At 39.4% G+C, this 16,198-nt stretch overlaps 1 protein-coding gene and 2 pseudogenes across 8 annotated transcripts in view; 1 reads left to right on the forward strand and 2 right to left on the reverse strand.

Annotated features, from left to right (window-relative positions):
- LOC148006145 (uncharacterized) overlaps positions 1–16,198 on the forward strand; it is a 161,852-nt pseudogene that overhangs the window by 125,385 nt on the left and 20,269 nt on the right.
- Rex2l4 (reduced expression 2 like 4) overlaps positions 1–16,198 on the reverse strand; it is a 751,000-nt gene that overhangs the window by 30,701 nt on the left and 704,101 nt on the right. The window contains exons 1-2 of one of the 8 annotated variants that reach the window (XM_087551700.1): positions 2,280–2,479; positions 447–539 (exon numbers count right to left, since the gene is read on the reverse strand). In XM_087551700.1, the coding sequence (XP_087407826.1) occupies positions 447–452 (6 nt within the window). In that variant the 5' untranslated portion in view covers positions 453–539; positions 2,280–2,479. Of the gene's footprint in view, positions 1–426; positions 540–2,132; positions 2,480–16,198 lie in introns of those variants that run through there. The other 7 variants (XM_087551701.1, XM_087551702.1, XM_087551706.1 and 4 more) reach the window with 7 other exon arrangements.
- Positions 13,700–15,732, reverse strand: Csnk1g3-ps3 (casein kinase 1, gamma 3, pseudogene 3; annotated as a pseudogene).

Raw genomic sequence — 16,198 nt, forward strand, 5'->3', positions numbered from 1 at the left:
GTTATTCATTAAGACATGTTTTTTAATCAAATCCTACGTAGACAATAAACTGAATAAACATGCACAAGAGAATACTACATACATTTTTCATGAGGTCATAGGAAATAAAACTTTTCTTGTGAAGAATGAATGAGAACTTGAAAACTAGGAATGATTCCTCATGAACAATACAGTAAAGCTCTAACCGACACAAGGAATAGAGAACAATGTGAACCATAAGTTGCTACTCACAAGGCCAGCAAAACCTTCCAAATTAAAAATCCTAAGGAACACAACCTCACAAGCAGCAAAATTTCATTGAACAATCTTCAAAGAAGTTCACAATAAAATCCTTGCTGGAAGTGAGAACAGATGAAAACGGTATCTACATAATGAAGCATATTTTTTGTGAATCTTGGTTTTCAGTTCAGGAAGAAGAAAACTGACAGTGTATTCTGTGGTGATACCTGCATCCTTTGTTAGAAGTCTCTTTGGCCTTTACCGTCCAGGGCTCTTAGTTTCGATTTACAGTTATGCAGATTTTCTGAGCATATGGAGACCTGAAAATGGGAAAATATTGTTGAGAAAGAACCTGGAACTTTTCATGGGACAAACATGAAAGATGGGAACAAGTAGCAAAAGGATAAGTATGAAGGAAAGAGAAGATATCATGAAAATGCCTCTTTTCTCTGAGGATTTCAGTTTTCCCTATGAGATGTAACAGGTAGTCACAGTTAACATTCACTCAGAGTCCTTTTCAAAGCAACATTGAGGAAGAGAAAGAAACACGGCCAGAAAACTATTGTGGCCCACAGAATCCAGACTGTTGAACTCCTCCAATCAGAGGGCTCTGAAAAAAGCCCTGAGGGCAGGGACTAAGCATTCCCACACCTGCAAGAAGTGAACATTGCAGAACTCAACAAACCATGAATGTGCATGGTCAGAGAGCTTTTCATGAACCAAGGAGACATTTAACTTAAGTGAGGAATCATAATTATTCAAAAGGTGCTGTCTAATTCTGTCTTCATCTACAGTAAATTTTCCACTTATAAAAATACCTTCTCCTGATAGCATCCTCTCCCTGGACTGAACCTTGGAAGGATTCAAAGAAATTCAGGAGGAATAGACAACTGTGATGCATATTAACATATCAATGCACACACTGTTCCTTAGGTGCTTTCTTAGTTCTCGGTTCTCTCTTGGCCAACCCCTCTATCCTCCCTTCTCATCCTCAACAACTGTGCCACCACCCAATGTCAAGGTGTGGTTCGGTCTGGACCCAACCACAAAACTCTGACTGCTTTCTCCCTCAATCTTAAAAAGTCAAAAATTGACCTCACCACTACCCAAGACCCAGGTATCTTCTTGCACTGCTATATGTTGCATGTCTTGGGAAAATAATAAAGCCTGGTGGGAAATTACAATGGGCTATACAACCCCCTGTAGCATGTGACCAAAGTCCATCACTTGGTCAGGATGTAATATTTTTTTTTTCTTTTTTTCGGAGCTGGGGACCGAACCCAGGGCCTTGCGCTTCCTAGGTAAGCGCTCTACCACTGAGCTAAATCCCCAGCCCCAGGGTGTAATATTTAAGAAAACTTGTCCACACGGTGGAATTGGATTTTCTCTGGCAACACTCAGGGACAACAGAACCTACAATATATCTTCTCTTCAGCAATGCTTTGCTACAATCCTGTCCTCATTTTTCATACAAACCTAAGGTTTAATATTAATAACTAAGTCTATGAAATCACACTTCTGAAATTCTGTGTTTACATCACAGCCTGCATATACCTCAGTGTAAAATTCATGGAGAGTATAACTTTACTCAGAAAATGGTAATATTTACAGTCACATTATGGGGCTTTATAACAAATATTTTCTAATTCAATCAAATCTGCACTAGTTCCTCATATGTCAAAGATCTACAAAGCTCTCTTGGAATACCTGTTCAGTCCGCTAGAGAAAGGGAAATGGAACGGCAAACGGAGGAACAGGGGAATTAAGAAAACATGCATGATTTTGAACTCGAAGAACTTTACTAAGGCTTTTTGAAAGAAAACCCTGCTGTACAAACTACAGATGCAGCCAAGAATCTACGAGGTTATTTTAGAAAAATATTCTGGCGACCACAAAATTAATTAAAGCATCACCTTCAACCCCAGTTCACAGATCTCAAACTTCCTGACAACGCTAAGATATCCACGACAGAATTATAAAAGTGGCGGCAGAAAATGCACCCCCGCTCCACACCGCTGCTCCGCTCCTGCCTGTTTCCCGGTCGCAGCAGCTCCTCTGACCTGGCAGGGTGACAGGACGAGCTGATGAATGTCCTAGGAAGCCGCCAGCGCAACTGCAGCTCCAGGAAGTTTTCAGGTACCTCCAGGACTCTGGACGAGTCTCCCACTAGCACTTCCTGAAAGGGAGACAGCAGAGACTCGGAGAAAGTTTGAGGGGCGGAACTTCCTGTCACTTCCGCGGGTTTCTGGGAGCAACTCCTTCTGGACCCGCCCAATATTCAGCGGCTTCCTGTTACGCAAATCTTCTATGCCCACCTACTTCGGAACATTTTAAATATTTTCCGTCCAAATTCTTCACAGACTTTTTTTTTTTTAATCGGTTTGTATTCTTGCTTGCCTGCTTCTGATTTTTCCTTTGTTTTTATTTTGTCTTTTTCTTAATCTCATCCAATCAGGCAGGTGTGCCCCCGCTCCCGATCGGAACCACTCCCCCAACTCTGTTGCAGGCTGCCTTCCACACAACTGCAGCTCTCAGGAGCACAGGATCTACTCTGCACAGCTTCGCATCAAGCTTGCTGCCAGTCTAGACCAGAAGTGGATGTAGTAGGACACTGCGCCTGGGTTCTGACCCATTTACATCCAAGGTCGTCTGCCTAACAGCTCACATTGTGAGACTAGTGCGCTGGGCGAAATATACACAAAAGATAGCAATCCCTCTGAATTCTGATGCTCAGAACAAATACCCCCCAAAACTAAGACGAAATTAAAATGCCCTTGGGAAAAACCACAAACCTTATATGAACTTCGAAATGAAGGTGATTTACGTGATATCCAAGATAGTGAATTGAATACCTAGAGTCAAAGCTTGTAAACCGGGAAACTCAACTCAAAGAGGACAGGAACAAAATGATTCGTGGGCAAGAAAATAATAGCAGATGTCTGAAGGAAATGAGGACAGCAACATAGGATATGAAAATTAAGTTCAATAGGAGGTTACAAAAACCAAACATAAGACCCTAAAAGGAAAATGCAATAGGAAAAATATGGCAAGTTAAAATGCATTCCAGCTAAGCATTCTCCATGTGGAGAGATAGTGTCAACGACCCAGCTTCAAGGAGCTGTAGGGAATGGAAGCCCAAAACAAAGTCCAACGCAGTCAACTAACCCAGAATCCTGGGACTTCCCAGAGTCTACTCTGCCAACTAAAGACCTTACAAGGGTTGGATACAGGCCCAATGAACATGTGTCGAAGAGGACTTCCGTTTTAGGCCTCAGGGAAAGAGGATGTGCCTAACCATAGAGGAACATGATGGGAAGAGAATGGGGACACCTGAAGGGTTGAGGGAAGAAGGAGGGAGCCCTCTCTCAAAGCAAAGTGAAGGAGTAAGGAAATGAAGAAATCTGGGAAAGAGGACCAGGAGGTAGGGCAACATTTAAAATGGAAATATTAAAAATAAATTTGAAATTATTACTGAAATATTTCTTAAAATATTACTGAAAGGATGATTAAGGATGTTGACCATTTCTCTTTTTTTATGTGAAATCTTCAGTTTTATTGAGTTTCTGTGTGGATTTCTCCTTGTGACAATAAGAGCAGTTTAACGCTTCCTACTACCAGTGGTCCAGCTTACATATAGGATGGCAAACTGTCCAGATAGCTTATAGAACTGCAGCAAATTTAGAAACACTTTTTGAGACCTAGTACCTAATTGTGAGTCATGGTATGTGGTGACCTAAGTCCATGGTGATATGTAGCCCTTGAAGCATGAACTGCTCACCTTCTACATGTTGAATATTTCTTTAAATGCTTCCTGGCCAATCAAGACTGCTCTTTTAAAAATTCTATTTAGCTCCCCATTTTTAAATTTTATTACATGGCTTTTTGCAGTTTAACTTTTGAGTTCTTTTTATATTTTGCAGTATTTTTGTATATTACTCCCATATTGGATGTAGGCTTAGGGGAGACCTTTTCCAAATTTTAAGGTTGCAAATTTCTCTTATTGAGAGAGTATTTTGCCTTGCAAAACGTTTTTAATTTCATGAGGTTTCATTTGCCCACTATGGATCTTAAATCTTGACAAATTGGTGATCTGTTCAAGAAATTTTGACCTGTGCCAATATGTTTGAGGATCTTTACCACTTTTTTCCCCATTAGATTCAGTGTATTTTGTTTTACATTAAGAACCTTGATCCAGAGAGGAGGGCCCAGGTGCAGCAGGTCCGCTGCATCTGAGACACCACCAGAACCTGAAGAGACCGATCGGATAAACAGTTCTCTGCACTCAAATCGTGGGAGGGAGAGCTAAACCTTCAGAGAAGCAGACATGCCTGGGAAACCAGAAGAGAATGCACTCTGCACACATTACTGATTCCAGAGGAAATCACCAAACGCCATCTGGAACCCTGGTACACGGAAGCTCCCGGAAAGGGTGGCGCAGATCTTCTTGGTGGCTGCTGCCTCGGAGAGCTCATAAGCAACACTCCACGAGCAAACATGAGCCTTGGGACCACAGGTAAGATCAACCTTTCTGCTGCAAGCGACCTGCCTGGTGAACTCAAGACACAGGCCCACAGGAACAGATGAAGACCTGTAGATAGGAAAACTACATGCCCGAAAGCAGAACACTCTGTCCCCATGACTGGCTGAAAGAAAACAGGAAAACAGGTCTACAGCACCCCTGAAACACAGGCTTATAGGACAGTCTAGCCACTGTCAGAAATAGCAGAACAAAGTAACACTAGAGATAATCTGATGGCGAGAGGTAAGCGCAGGAACCCAAGCAACAGAAACCAAGACTACATGGCATCATCGGAGCCCAATCATCCAACAAAGCAAACACGGAATATCCAAACAGACCAGAAAAGCAAGATCTAGTTTCAAAATCATATTTGATCATGATGCTGGAGGACTTCAAGAAAGACGTGAGAACTCCCTTAGAGAACAAGTAGAAGCCTACAGAGAGGAATTGCAAAAATCCCTAAAAGAATACCAGGAAAACATAAGTAAACAAGTAGAAGCCCATAGAGAGGAGTCACAAAAATCCCTGAAAGAATTCCAGGAAAACACAATCAAACAGTTGAAGGAATTAAAAATGGAAATAGAAGCAACCAAGAAAGAACACATGGAAACAACCCTGGATATAGAAAACCAAAAGAAGAGACAAGGAGCTGTAGATACGAGTTTGCCCAACAGAATACAAGAGATGGAAGAGAGAATCTCAGGAGCAGAAGATTCCATAGAAATCATCGAATCAACTGTAAAAGATAATGTAAAATGGAAAAAGCTACTCGTCCAAAACATACAGGAAATCCAGGACTCAATGAGAAGATCAAACCTAAGGATAATAGGTATAGAAGAGAGTGAAGACTCCCAGCTCAAAGGACCAGTAAATATCTTCAACAAACTCATAGAAGAAAACTTCCCTAACCTAAAGAAAGAGATGCCCATAAGCATACAAGAAGCCTACAGAACTGCAAATAGATTGGACCAGAAAAGAAACTCCTCCCGTCACATAATAGTCAAAACACCAAATGCACAAAATAAAGAAAGAATATTAAAAGCAGTAAGGGAAAAAGGTCAAGTAACATATAAAGGCAGACCTATCAGAATCACACCAGACTTTTCGCCAGAAACTATGAAAGCCAGAAGATCCTGGACAGATGTCATACAGACCCTAAGAGAACACAAATGCCAGCCCAGGTTACTGTATCCTGCAAAACTCTCAATTAATATAGATGGAGAAACCAAGATATTCCATGACAAAACCAAATTTAAACAATATCTTTCTACAAATCCAGCACTACAAAGGATAATAAATGGTAAAGCCGAATATAAGGAGGCAAGCTATACCCTAGAATAAGCAAGAACCTAATCGTCTTGGCAACAAAACAAAGAGAAGAAAAGCACACAAACATAACCTCATATCCAAATATGACTATAACAGGAAGCAATAATCACTATTCCTTAATATCTCTCAACATTAATGATCTCAACTCCCCAATAAAAAGACATAGATTAACAAACTGGATAGGCTATGAGGACCCTGCATTCTGCTGCCTACAGGAAACACACCTCAGAGATAAAGACAGACACTACCTCATAGTGAAAGGCTGGAAAACAACTTTCCAAGTGGAAAGGAAGAAGTTGGTTGGAAGAAGCAAGCTGGAGTAGCCATTCTAATATCAAAAAAATGAATTTTCAACTAAAAGTCCTCAAAAAAGATAAGGAAGGACACTTCAAATTCATCAAAGGAAAAATCCACCAAGATGAACTCTCAATCCTAAATATCTATGCCCCAAATACAAGGGCACCTACATACATAAAAGAAACCTTACTAAAGCTCAAAAAACACCTTGCACCTCACACAATAATAGTAGGAGATTTCAACACCCCACTGTCATCAATGGACAGATCATGGAAACAGAAATTAAAAAGAGACATAGACAGACTAAGAGAAGTCATGAGCCAAATGGACTTAACAGACATTTATAGAACATTGTATCCTAAAGCAAAAGGATATACCTTCTTCTCAGCTCCTCATGGTACTTTCTCCAAAACTGACCATATAATTGGTCAAAAAACGGGCCTCAACAGGTACAGAAAGATAGAAATAATCCCATGCGTCCTATCAGACCATCACAGCCTAAAACTGGTCTTCAATAACAATAAGGGAAGAATGCCCACATATACGTGGAAATTGAACAATGCTCTACTCAATGATAACCTGGTCAAGGAAGAAATAAGGAAAGAAATTAAAGACTTTTTAGAATTTAATGAAAATGAAGGTACAACATACCCAAACTTGTGGGACACAATGAAAGCTGTGCTAAGAGGAAAACTCATAGCGCTGAGTGCCTGCAGAAAGAAACAGGAGAGAGCATATGTCACCTGCTTGACAGCACACCTAAAAGCTCTAGAACAAAAAGAAGCAAATACACCCAGGAAGAGTAGAAGGCAGGAAATAATCAAACTCAGAGCTGAAATCAACCAAGTAGAAACAAAACGGACCATAGAAAGAATCAACAGAACCAAAAGTTGGTTCTTTGAGAAAATCAACAAGATAGATAAACTGTTATCCTGACTAATGAGAGGACACAGAGAGTGTGTCCAAATTAACAAAATCAGAAATGAAAAGGAGACATAACTACAGATTCAGAGGAAATCAAAACATCATCAGATCTTACTATAAAAGCCTATATTCATCCAAACTTGAAAATCTGCAGGAAATGGACAATTTCCTAGACAGATACCAGGTACCGAAGTTAAATCAGGAACAGATAAACCAGTTAAACTACCCCATAACTCCTAAGAAAATAGAAGCAGTCATTAAAGGTCTCCCAACCAAAAAGAGCCCAGGTCCAGACGGGTTTAGTGCAGAATTCTATCAGACCTTCATAGAAGACCTCATACCAATATTATCCAAATTATTCCACAAAATTGAAACAGATGGAGCACTACTGAATTCCTTCTATGAAGCCACAATTACTCTTATACCTAAACCACACAAAGACCCAACAAAAAAAGAGAACTTCAGACCAATTTCCCTTGTGAATAGCGACGCAAAAATACTCAATAAAATTCTGGCAAACCGAATCCAAGAACACATCAAAACAATCATCCACCATGATCAAGTAGGCTTCTTCCCAGGCAGGCAGGGATGGTTTAATACATGGAAAACCATCAACATAACCCATTATATAATCAAACTGAAAGAACAAAACCACATCATCATTTCATTAGATGCTGAGAAAGCATTTGACAAAATTCAACACCCCTTCATGATTAAAGTCCTGGAAAGAACAGGAATTTAAGGTCCATTCGAAACATAGCAAAAGCCATATACAGCAATCCATTAGCTAACATTAAACTAAATAGACAGAAACTTGAATTAATCCCACTAAAATCAGGGACTAGACAAGGCTGCCCACTCTCTCCCTACTTATTCAATATAGTTCTTGAAGTTCTAGCCAGAGCAATCAGACAACAAAAGGAGATCAAGGGGATACAGATTGGAAAAGAAGAAGTCAAAATTTCCCTATTTGCAGATGATTTGATAGTATATTTAAGTGATCCCAAAAGTTCCACCAGAGAACTACTAAACCTGATGAACGCATTCAGCAAAGTGGCTGGGTATAAAATTAACTCAAATACATCAGTAGCCCTCCTTTATACAAAAGAGAAACTAGCCGAGAAAGAAATTAGGGAAATGATACCCTTCATAATAGTCCAAAATAATATAAATACCTCGGTGTGACTTTAAACAAGCAAATAAAATATCTGTATGATAAGAACTTCAAGCCTCTGAAGAAAGAAATTGAAGAAGACCACAGAAGATGGAAAGATCTCCCATGCTCATGGATTGGCAGGATTAATGTAAAAATGGCCATTTTACCAAAAGCGATCTATGGATTCAATGCAACCCCCATCAAAATACCAATCCAATTCTTCAGAGAGCTAGACAGAACAATTTGCAAATTCATCTGGAATAACCATAAACCCAGGATAGCTAAAACTATCCGCAACAATTAAAAGGACTTCTGGGGGAATCACTATCCCTGAACTCAAGCATTATTACCGAGCAATGGTGGTGAAAACTGCATGGTATTTGTACAGAGAAAGACAGATAGACCAGTGGAATAGAATTGAAGACCCAGAAATGAACCCACACACCTATGGTCACTTGATTTTTGACAAAGGAGCCAAAACCATCCAATGGAAAAAAGACAGCATTTTCAGCAAGTGGTGCTGGTTCAACTGGAAGTCAGTATGTACAAGAATGCATATCGATCCATGCTTATCACCACGTACAAAGCTTAATCCACGTGGATCAAGGACCTCCACATCAAACCAGATACACTCAAACTAATAGAAGAAAAAGTGGGGAAGCATCTTGAACACCTGTGCACTGGAGAAAATTTCCTGAACAAAACACCAATGGCTCATGCTCTAAGATCAAGAATCGACAAATGGGATCTCATTAAACTGCAAAGCTTCGGTAAGGCAAAGGACACATTGTTAGGACAAAACGACAACCAACAGATTGGGAAAAGATCTTTACCAATCCTACAACAGATAGAGGGCTTATATCCAAAATATACAAAGAACTCAAGAAGTTGGATCGCAGGAGACAAATAACCCAATTAAAAAATGGGGTTCAGAGCTAAACAAAGAATTCACAGCTGAGGAATGCCGAATGGCTGAGAAACACCTAAATAAATGTTCAACATCTTTAGTCATAAGGGAAGTGCAAATCAAAACAACCCTGAGATTTCACCTCACACCAGTGAGAATGGCTAAGACCAAAATCTCAGTTGACAGCAAATGCAGGTGAGGATGTGGAGAAAGAGGAACACTCCTCCATTGTTGGTGGGATTGCAGACTGGTACAACCATTCTGTAAATCAGTCTGGAGGTTCCTCAGAAAACGGGACATTGCACTACCTGAGGACCCAGCTATACCTCTCTTGCGCATATACCCAACATATAACATAGACACGTGCTTCCTTATGTACATAGCAGCCTTATTTATACTAGCCAGAAGCTGGAAAGAACCCAGATGCCGTTCAACAGAGGGATGGATACAGAAAATGTGGTACATCTACACAATGGAATATTACTCAGCTATCAAAACAGTGACTTTATCAAAATCATTGCAAATGGATGGAACTGGAAAATATCATCCTGAGTGAGGGAACCCAATCACAGAAAAACACACATGGTATGCACTCAATGGTAAGTGCCTATTAGCCCAAATGCTTCAATTACCCTAGATGCACAGAACACATGAAACTCAAGAAGGATGACCAAAATGTGAATGCTTCACTCCTTCTTTAAAAGGCGAACAAGAGTACCCTTGGCTGGGAATAGAGAGGAAAACTTTGGAAAAGAGGCAGAAGGAACACCCATTCAGAGTCTGCCTGACATATGGTGCATACATATACAGCCACCAAACTAGATAAGATGGATGAAGAAAAGAAGTGCAGGGCGACAGGAACCGGATGTAGATCTCTCCTCAGAGACACACACAGAATACAGCAAATACATAGGCGAATGCCTGCAGTAAACCACTGAACTGAGAACGGGACCCCCGTTGAAGGAATCAGAGAAAGAACTGGAAGACCTTGAAGGGGTTGGAGACACCATATGAACAACAAAGCCAAGGAACCAGAGTTTCCAGGGACTAAGCCACTACCCAAAGACTATACATGAACTAACCCTTGATCATGTATCTGGAGGATTAATATAATAAAAATGTCCATCTTGCCAAAAAGCAATCTACATGTTCAATGCAATTTCCATCAAAATTCCACACAATTCTTCACATATCTTAATAGAATAAAACCTCCACCTCATATAGAAAATGAAAATAAATAAATAAAACACAGGATAGATAAAATGATCATGAACCATAAAGAACTTCTGGTATTATCTATATCAAGAACTTTAAGCAATACTGATGAAATAGAAATAAAAGCTTGCTTTTATTGTAATAGAAACAGACAAGTGGTTCAATTGAATACAACTGTAGATACAAAACTAAGCCCATGTATCAACGAATACTTGATTTGTTGTAAAAAAGCTAAAACCATACAATGGAAAGCAGAAAGTATCTTATACAAATGAGGTTGGTGTAACTGCATGTCTTCATGAAGAAGAATGAAAATATCTATCACCCTGCAAAAAACTCAATACTTTGATCCAAGTGGATCAAAGACATCTTTATAAATCTAGACAAAATCTAAGAAAACAGAAATTGGGGAACAGCCTTCAACCTACTGGAACAGGAGAAGACACTTTCCAAAACAGAACACCAATGGCTCTGGCACTAAGGTCAAGAATTAATACATGGTACCTTGTGAATGTGAAAAGCTTCTGTAAGTCAAAAGACACCATCTTCAGGATACCAATAGGTGATGAAAAGATCTTCACTAACTACATCCAATAGACAGGGACTTGTGCTTTTAAGGGAAATGGGGTAATGAATTCAGTTACAAGTACTAGGAGAAGAGGAAGAGCTGATATTGTGTCCTAATGTGAATAACTTCAATTGAAAAGATACACATGACAAAGAAAGATATTCACTTACATAGAAAACAGAATAGAAACATGACATGTAAGAATGCCCACATTGCTAGTACCACAAAATGAAGAGTGTCTAACGAATTCCCCAAATACTTTTCGACAAAGAAATCTAGAAACATGAATTTTCCTAATTTTACAATACACAACAATTTTAACAACTATTCAATACTTCTATTAATATACAGAGTTATGAATAGAATGGTGACCACATCATCTCCATACACAGTATACTAAATTATAATAGCTCTAATATTAATTCTTATATAGAAAGTAAATAATATGTACATGAAGAAAATCTTGAAAAGAGTAAGTGCTAGAAGCCAGCCTTGGTGGGGTCTTCTTTCCTGTTGGTTCTTCTTGAAGAATCAGAGGAGAAAGTGTCAGCTGAGGATATGACTTTTTCTGATGGGATATGGGGTAAGGCATTGTCTTAAGAGATATTTAGGGTTGCTGTGTCATGATAAGTGTTTACTAATCTAAGTCTAAATTACTGTGCCACTGTAGATGATCTGCCTTCTGTGTTCCTTACAGACGAGAAACTACACTCTGGCACTTAGCACCTCTTCCTAAATCATCAAACTAGCAACTAAATAGTCTATTTACTATCTCAGTAGAAACTGCAAGACTTTCTCAAGCTGCATATACTTTCTCCCCAATAACCCCAACGATGAGTACACCTGGACCTATTTTATGCACCCTCACAATATGCTTGCTGTACCATAGACAAGATGTGTGTGCATAAATGGTAGAGAATGAAGACAATTCTAATGTGGGAGGGGTAAATGGTAACATGGGTTTTCATTGTGCACAACATAAATTTTTCCATGACACTGGTAATCTCTGAATATGTGTTGTAATGATCTCTAAGTCATCAAGCAGTGTGCCTAGATATATTGAATATGTGAACATGGAATCAACAGAGTCTCCAAGTGGTTGCACTTTCCAGAGTGTTAGGGATACTCTAGACCCCTATTAATTGCCTAGTGTGTGAGCTTCAACATCCCTCCCTGATGCAGAAATTGACAGAAATCACCTTTGATCATTTGAAATCAAGGGCCTCTACTGCTTCTGCTAGTAGTTATATTCTACTGTCAATGATGCCCTCGTTCAGCAAATTACAATACTCATTAGTGTCTCACAAGCTGAACAATATCCTTATTTTCTAAATGAAGAACAAAATATGTACAGACATCAATTTGTTCATAGTAACATGCGATTTTGTCTTTGAAACTTAAGAACTCTGAGCCTTCCTGAATTTGGTATAAATATTCTAAAATAATGCTTTACCTTGGAGTAGAAATTTTTTCATCTTTCTTCATTACTTCCAAATGTAGTCCCAGGATGTTGGGTTTCTAAACTGTGCATGAATATCTGCCTCATGTACTATACAAAGGACATTTCTTTAAAGATTTACAGACTCAACATGGTTGTATAAGCGGACTTGAAAATAAAATTAAGATGAATATCTTAATAGTGAGGTTTTTTCTTCACAACGTGCTTTCTTAGATGTGTAAAATGTTAGAATTCTATAAACTATTTAAGAATGGAAATCTAGATGAGATAAAATGTATGCCTGTGTCCTTACATCCTTACAAAGAAGGCTTGCGAAGTGGAATGGACTTGGCTAACGACAGAACTGTTACACTGTTCATATGCAGGCACTGTGAAAGCTATGGAGGCAAAGCTCCCTGCACTCTCTCCAGAATATTCTCCAATCAACAACATTGTGCTCAAGACAGGGAATTCCAGAGACTTAGCCAAGCTGAATACAAGAGATTCATGAGCACAGAGGGCAGCAGAGTGGCCCAGTGTTTGTTGCTGGGAGTATGATTCTTTTCCGTAATTGAAGAACAACATAACAGGCAGCCACCATTGTATAGCATGTCCTCCGGTTTCTGCTTCTGAGAGAAATGTGGCCATGAGCAGTAAGTAGGCTCTTAATGGGGCTCCAGCCTTACACACTGAAAACAAGTTTACATTTTCATCCTATCCTCAGTGTGTTTCTAAACTCTAACACACATTACTTATCCAATACTCACTTCTTGCCATCTATCATATATTATCATCTGGAAGCAGAGTGACATTATCAGATGTTCCTGGTGCTTCTTCTGCAGTTGCACCTCACACAGTGGTGCCAGAGAAGCCGAGCTCATATTTCCAATACTGCCAATTTATTGACTGCCAGAGTTAGCTAATCCCATAGTACTTTTTCCTCAGTACCTCGAGGCAGTGACTGTACCATTATTTCACAAAGAGAAGGTCAATATGATTCATGAATTACAGTACCATCAGACATACTGAAATCAATTAAGATGTCACAAAACAGGAATTGTTCAAAAAAGTTGTTTTTAATATTTGGGCAACTGTTTTCTCTGCTGCACTAACCAGTGAGAGGAATATTCCTGTTTGATTATGCTTTTATAGAAGATATAAAGAAATCAAATTAGGTACAATTAATTGACATTTGGACACCTGAATTGTTTTCCTATGGAACTGTTTTCAACAATACACTTCATTCGTCCATTCCATTCAAGGATGGGAAAAGCACTCACGTTTTGACAAGATTTTAAAGCTTCCATAAAGTTAAATCAGGGATGAGGTGATGAATGTAAGACCACCACAAAATGAAATATGAAAGTATGACGCTTTTGTTTCAAGAGTGAATCCTTGAAAATATATGTGGTCACTATACAGATGATTTTAATCACAAGACAGGATATAAACATGTAAATAACTCCCCAGGATATGTCTGTCTCCAGTCATTTGTGACACTGTATGGTTTTTCTTTCCCTTTGTTTAAAAAAGCAGCAGCACCACATATTCAAAACTCTCTGGCAGTTGGTTTTATCCATCACTTCAACTTCCATAGGGGCTGTAATGGGTACAATTGACCATCCGGCTGTGGGGTCATCCATGTTTAGTTCTCCATTTGCAGAACTTACAACCTGGTTTTTAGACCGCTGTATCTTGTCTCTGTTGGTGTGCTTCTCTGTTTGATGACAGACTGGGGTCTTGCTGAACTGCACCTACAGGAGTAGGCAACTGTTTACCAATCCAGTCACATTCATAATCAAACATATACCCTTTGCAATCAAACAAGAGAGTAAAAAGCTTTTTTAGGTAATCATAGTCTGGCTTTTCAAAACAATCTAGCCTTTGTATGTAACAAAGATATGTTGCCATTTCTTGGAAGTATTCACACAGCACTTCTATCGGTGTGGCTCGTTTCATGTCTCCAATTTTCTGATATCTCTCTTAGTGTATGGACCTTTAAGGCGTGCCAAGGAAGACCGCCTCTCAAGAAGTACATGAACATATGGCTTAAAGGTTCTAATAAATCAGCTCTTCTACTCTGTTCTTTTCCTACATGTGTGTTTAAGCTCATGTATCTGGCTGTTCCAGTAAGGATTCGTGTTCTCTGTATGGTATATGATTCTTTGTCTCTGGATCAATATATTCCTTTGCCAAACCAAAATCTGAAAGACCCCCCTCCAGAAAGGGGATTATACGAGCCCAGCCCTAGGCCCTCAAACATAGAAATGACAGATGAGTTTTAATACACAGGCAGGCCTGGAATGAAAATAAGCCTTATGAGAAAGTTCAAGAAGTTCATATGAGTCTCAAGCTTTGTGGGACAAGCTGACCCAACATTTAGACAAAATAGCCCAGAAAAGAAAACAAAATGCAGAAACTAGACTAAAATATGGGCAATGCTCCATGGGCCACCTGGCAAGGAAAAAGAAACAGTCCCTGACCCCCCGGGAGACCCGACCACCATGTACTTTTTGCTAACTCACTGTTATGATTATAGCCAAAATAGGTAATGTACACGTATGCCTCGTTTACTCCACCAATCACATCCCTGTAACCATGCATCTGCTTCTGTAAGCCTGCTTCTGCTCCCCAAAACACTATAAAAAGCCCATCCCTGGTTCTGGTAGGCGCGCCAGTCTTCCGAATTGACTGGGACGCCCACAGATACCTGTGCTTCCTGATCAATAAAAATCCTCTTGCAGATTGCAGCCTGTGGACTCGGACTGGTCATTGGGGCTTGAGGATCTCCCTCCTGAGGGAAGATTCTCGCTGAGAGAATGATATGAATGACTTGCTGCGCTTTGTTTCCTGGCCGTCCTATTAAGAAATTCTCAGGCTTCATATGTCTGTATATCAAGTTCTTTGAGCGGATATACTCAATGGGAGAAATTGGTTGTATAGCTATCATGAGAACTGTTTTAAGAGGAAATGTTCTATCACAGAGGTCAAACAAATCTTCCAAACTAGGTGCCAGCAGTTCAAGCACCATACCGTTGTATTTACCACAAGGGCCAAAACATTAAACTTGAGGTACACCATCTCCAGATGCTAACTGCTTACAGAATCTGTACTCCAAATGCAGCTGTGGTGCTCTGGATTTCATGGACTCCAGTTTAATCGCCACATATTCATTTGTATATAAACTTTTCCATAATTGTAATTCTCTAAATTTGCCACATCCAATTTTTTCCCACCTCTAAAGTTAGGTCCAACCATTAAAACTCCAGATGAAGAAATCCCAGTTCCTCGAATGCTGTGCCCTGACCAACCACTGGCGTGCCATTCTGTCATCTGATTTGTCCTTGTCTTTCTTTTTCACGAGTTAAAGACCTACACTCAACTGAGAAAACATTCACTGTATAATCTGATCAACAGTTTCCATTCTATATGTATACTGTCATGATATCTGAACTGCAGGAGTTAAATACTGAGTTTTATTGTGTTTGCTTTGAGCAAAGTACATGGATATTTGGGCCATTTATAATGTGATACCACTTCTTTACAGTGTTTGACCAAATTTGTATGTCTATGATATTTGTAAACATATGCATGATCTGTATTTCTTATCATAAAACTACTTAGTT

This window comes from Rattus norvegicus, chromosome 5, assembly GCF_021556685.1.
Source record: "Rattus norvegicus strain SHRSP/BbbUtx chromosome 5, alternate assembly SHRSP_T2T, whole genome shotgun sequence".
Classification (NCBI taxonomy): Eukaryota; Metazoa; Chordata; class Mammalia; order Rodentia; family Muridae; genus Rattus; species Rattus norvegicus.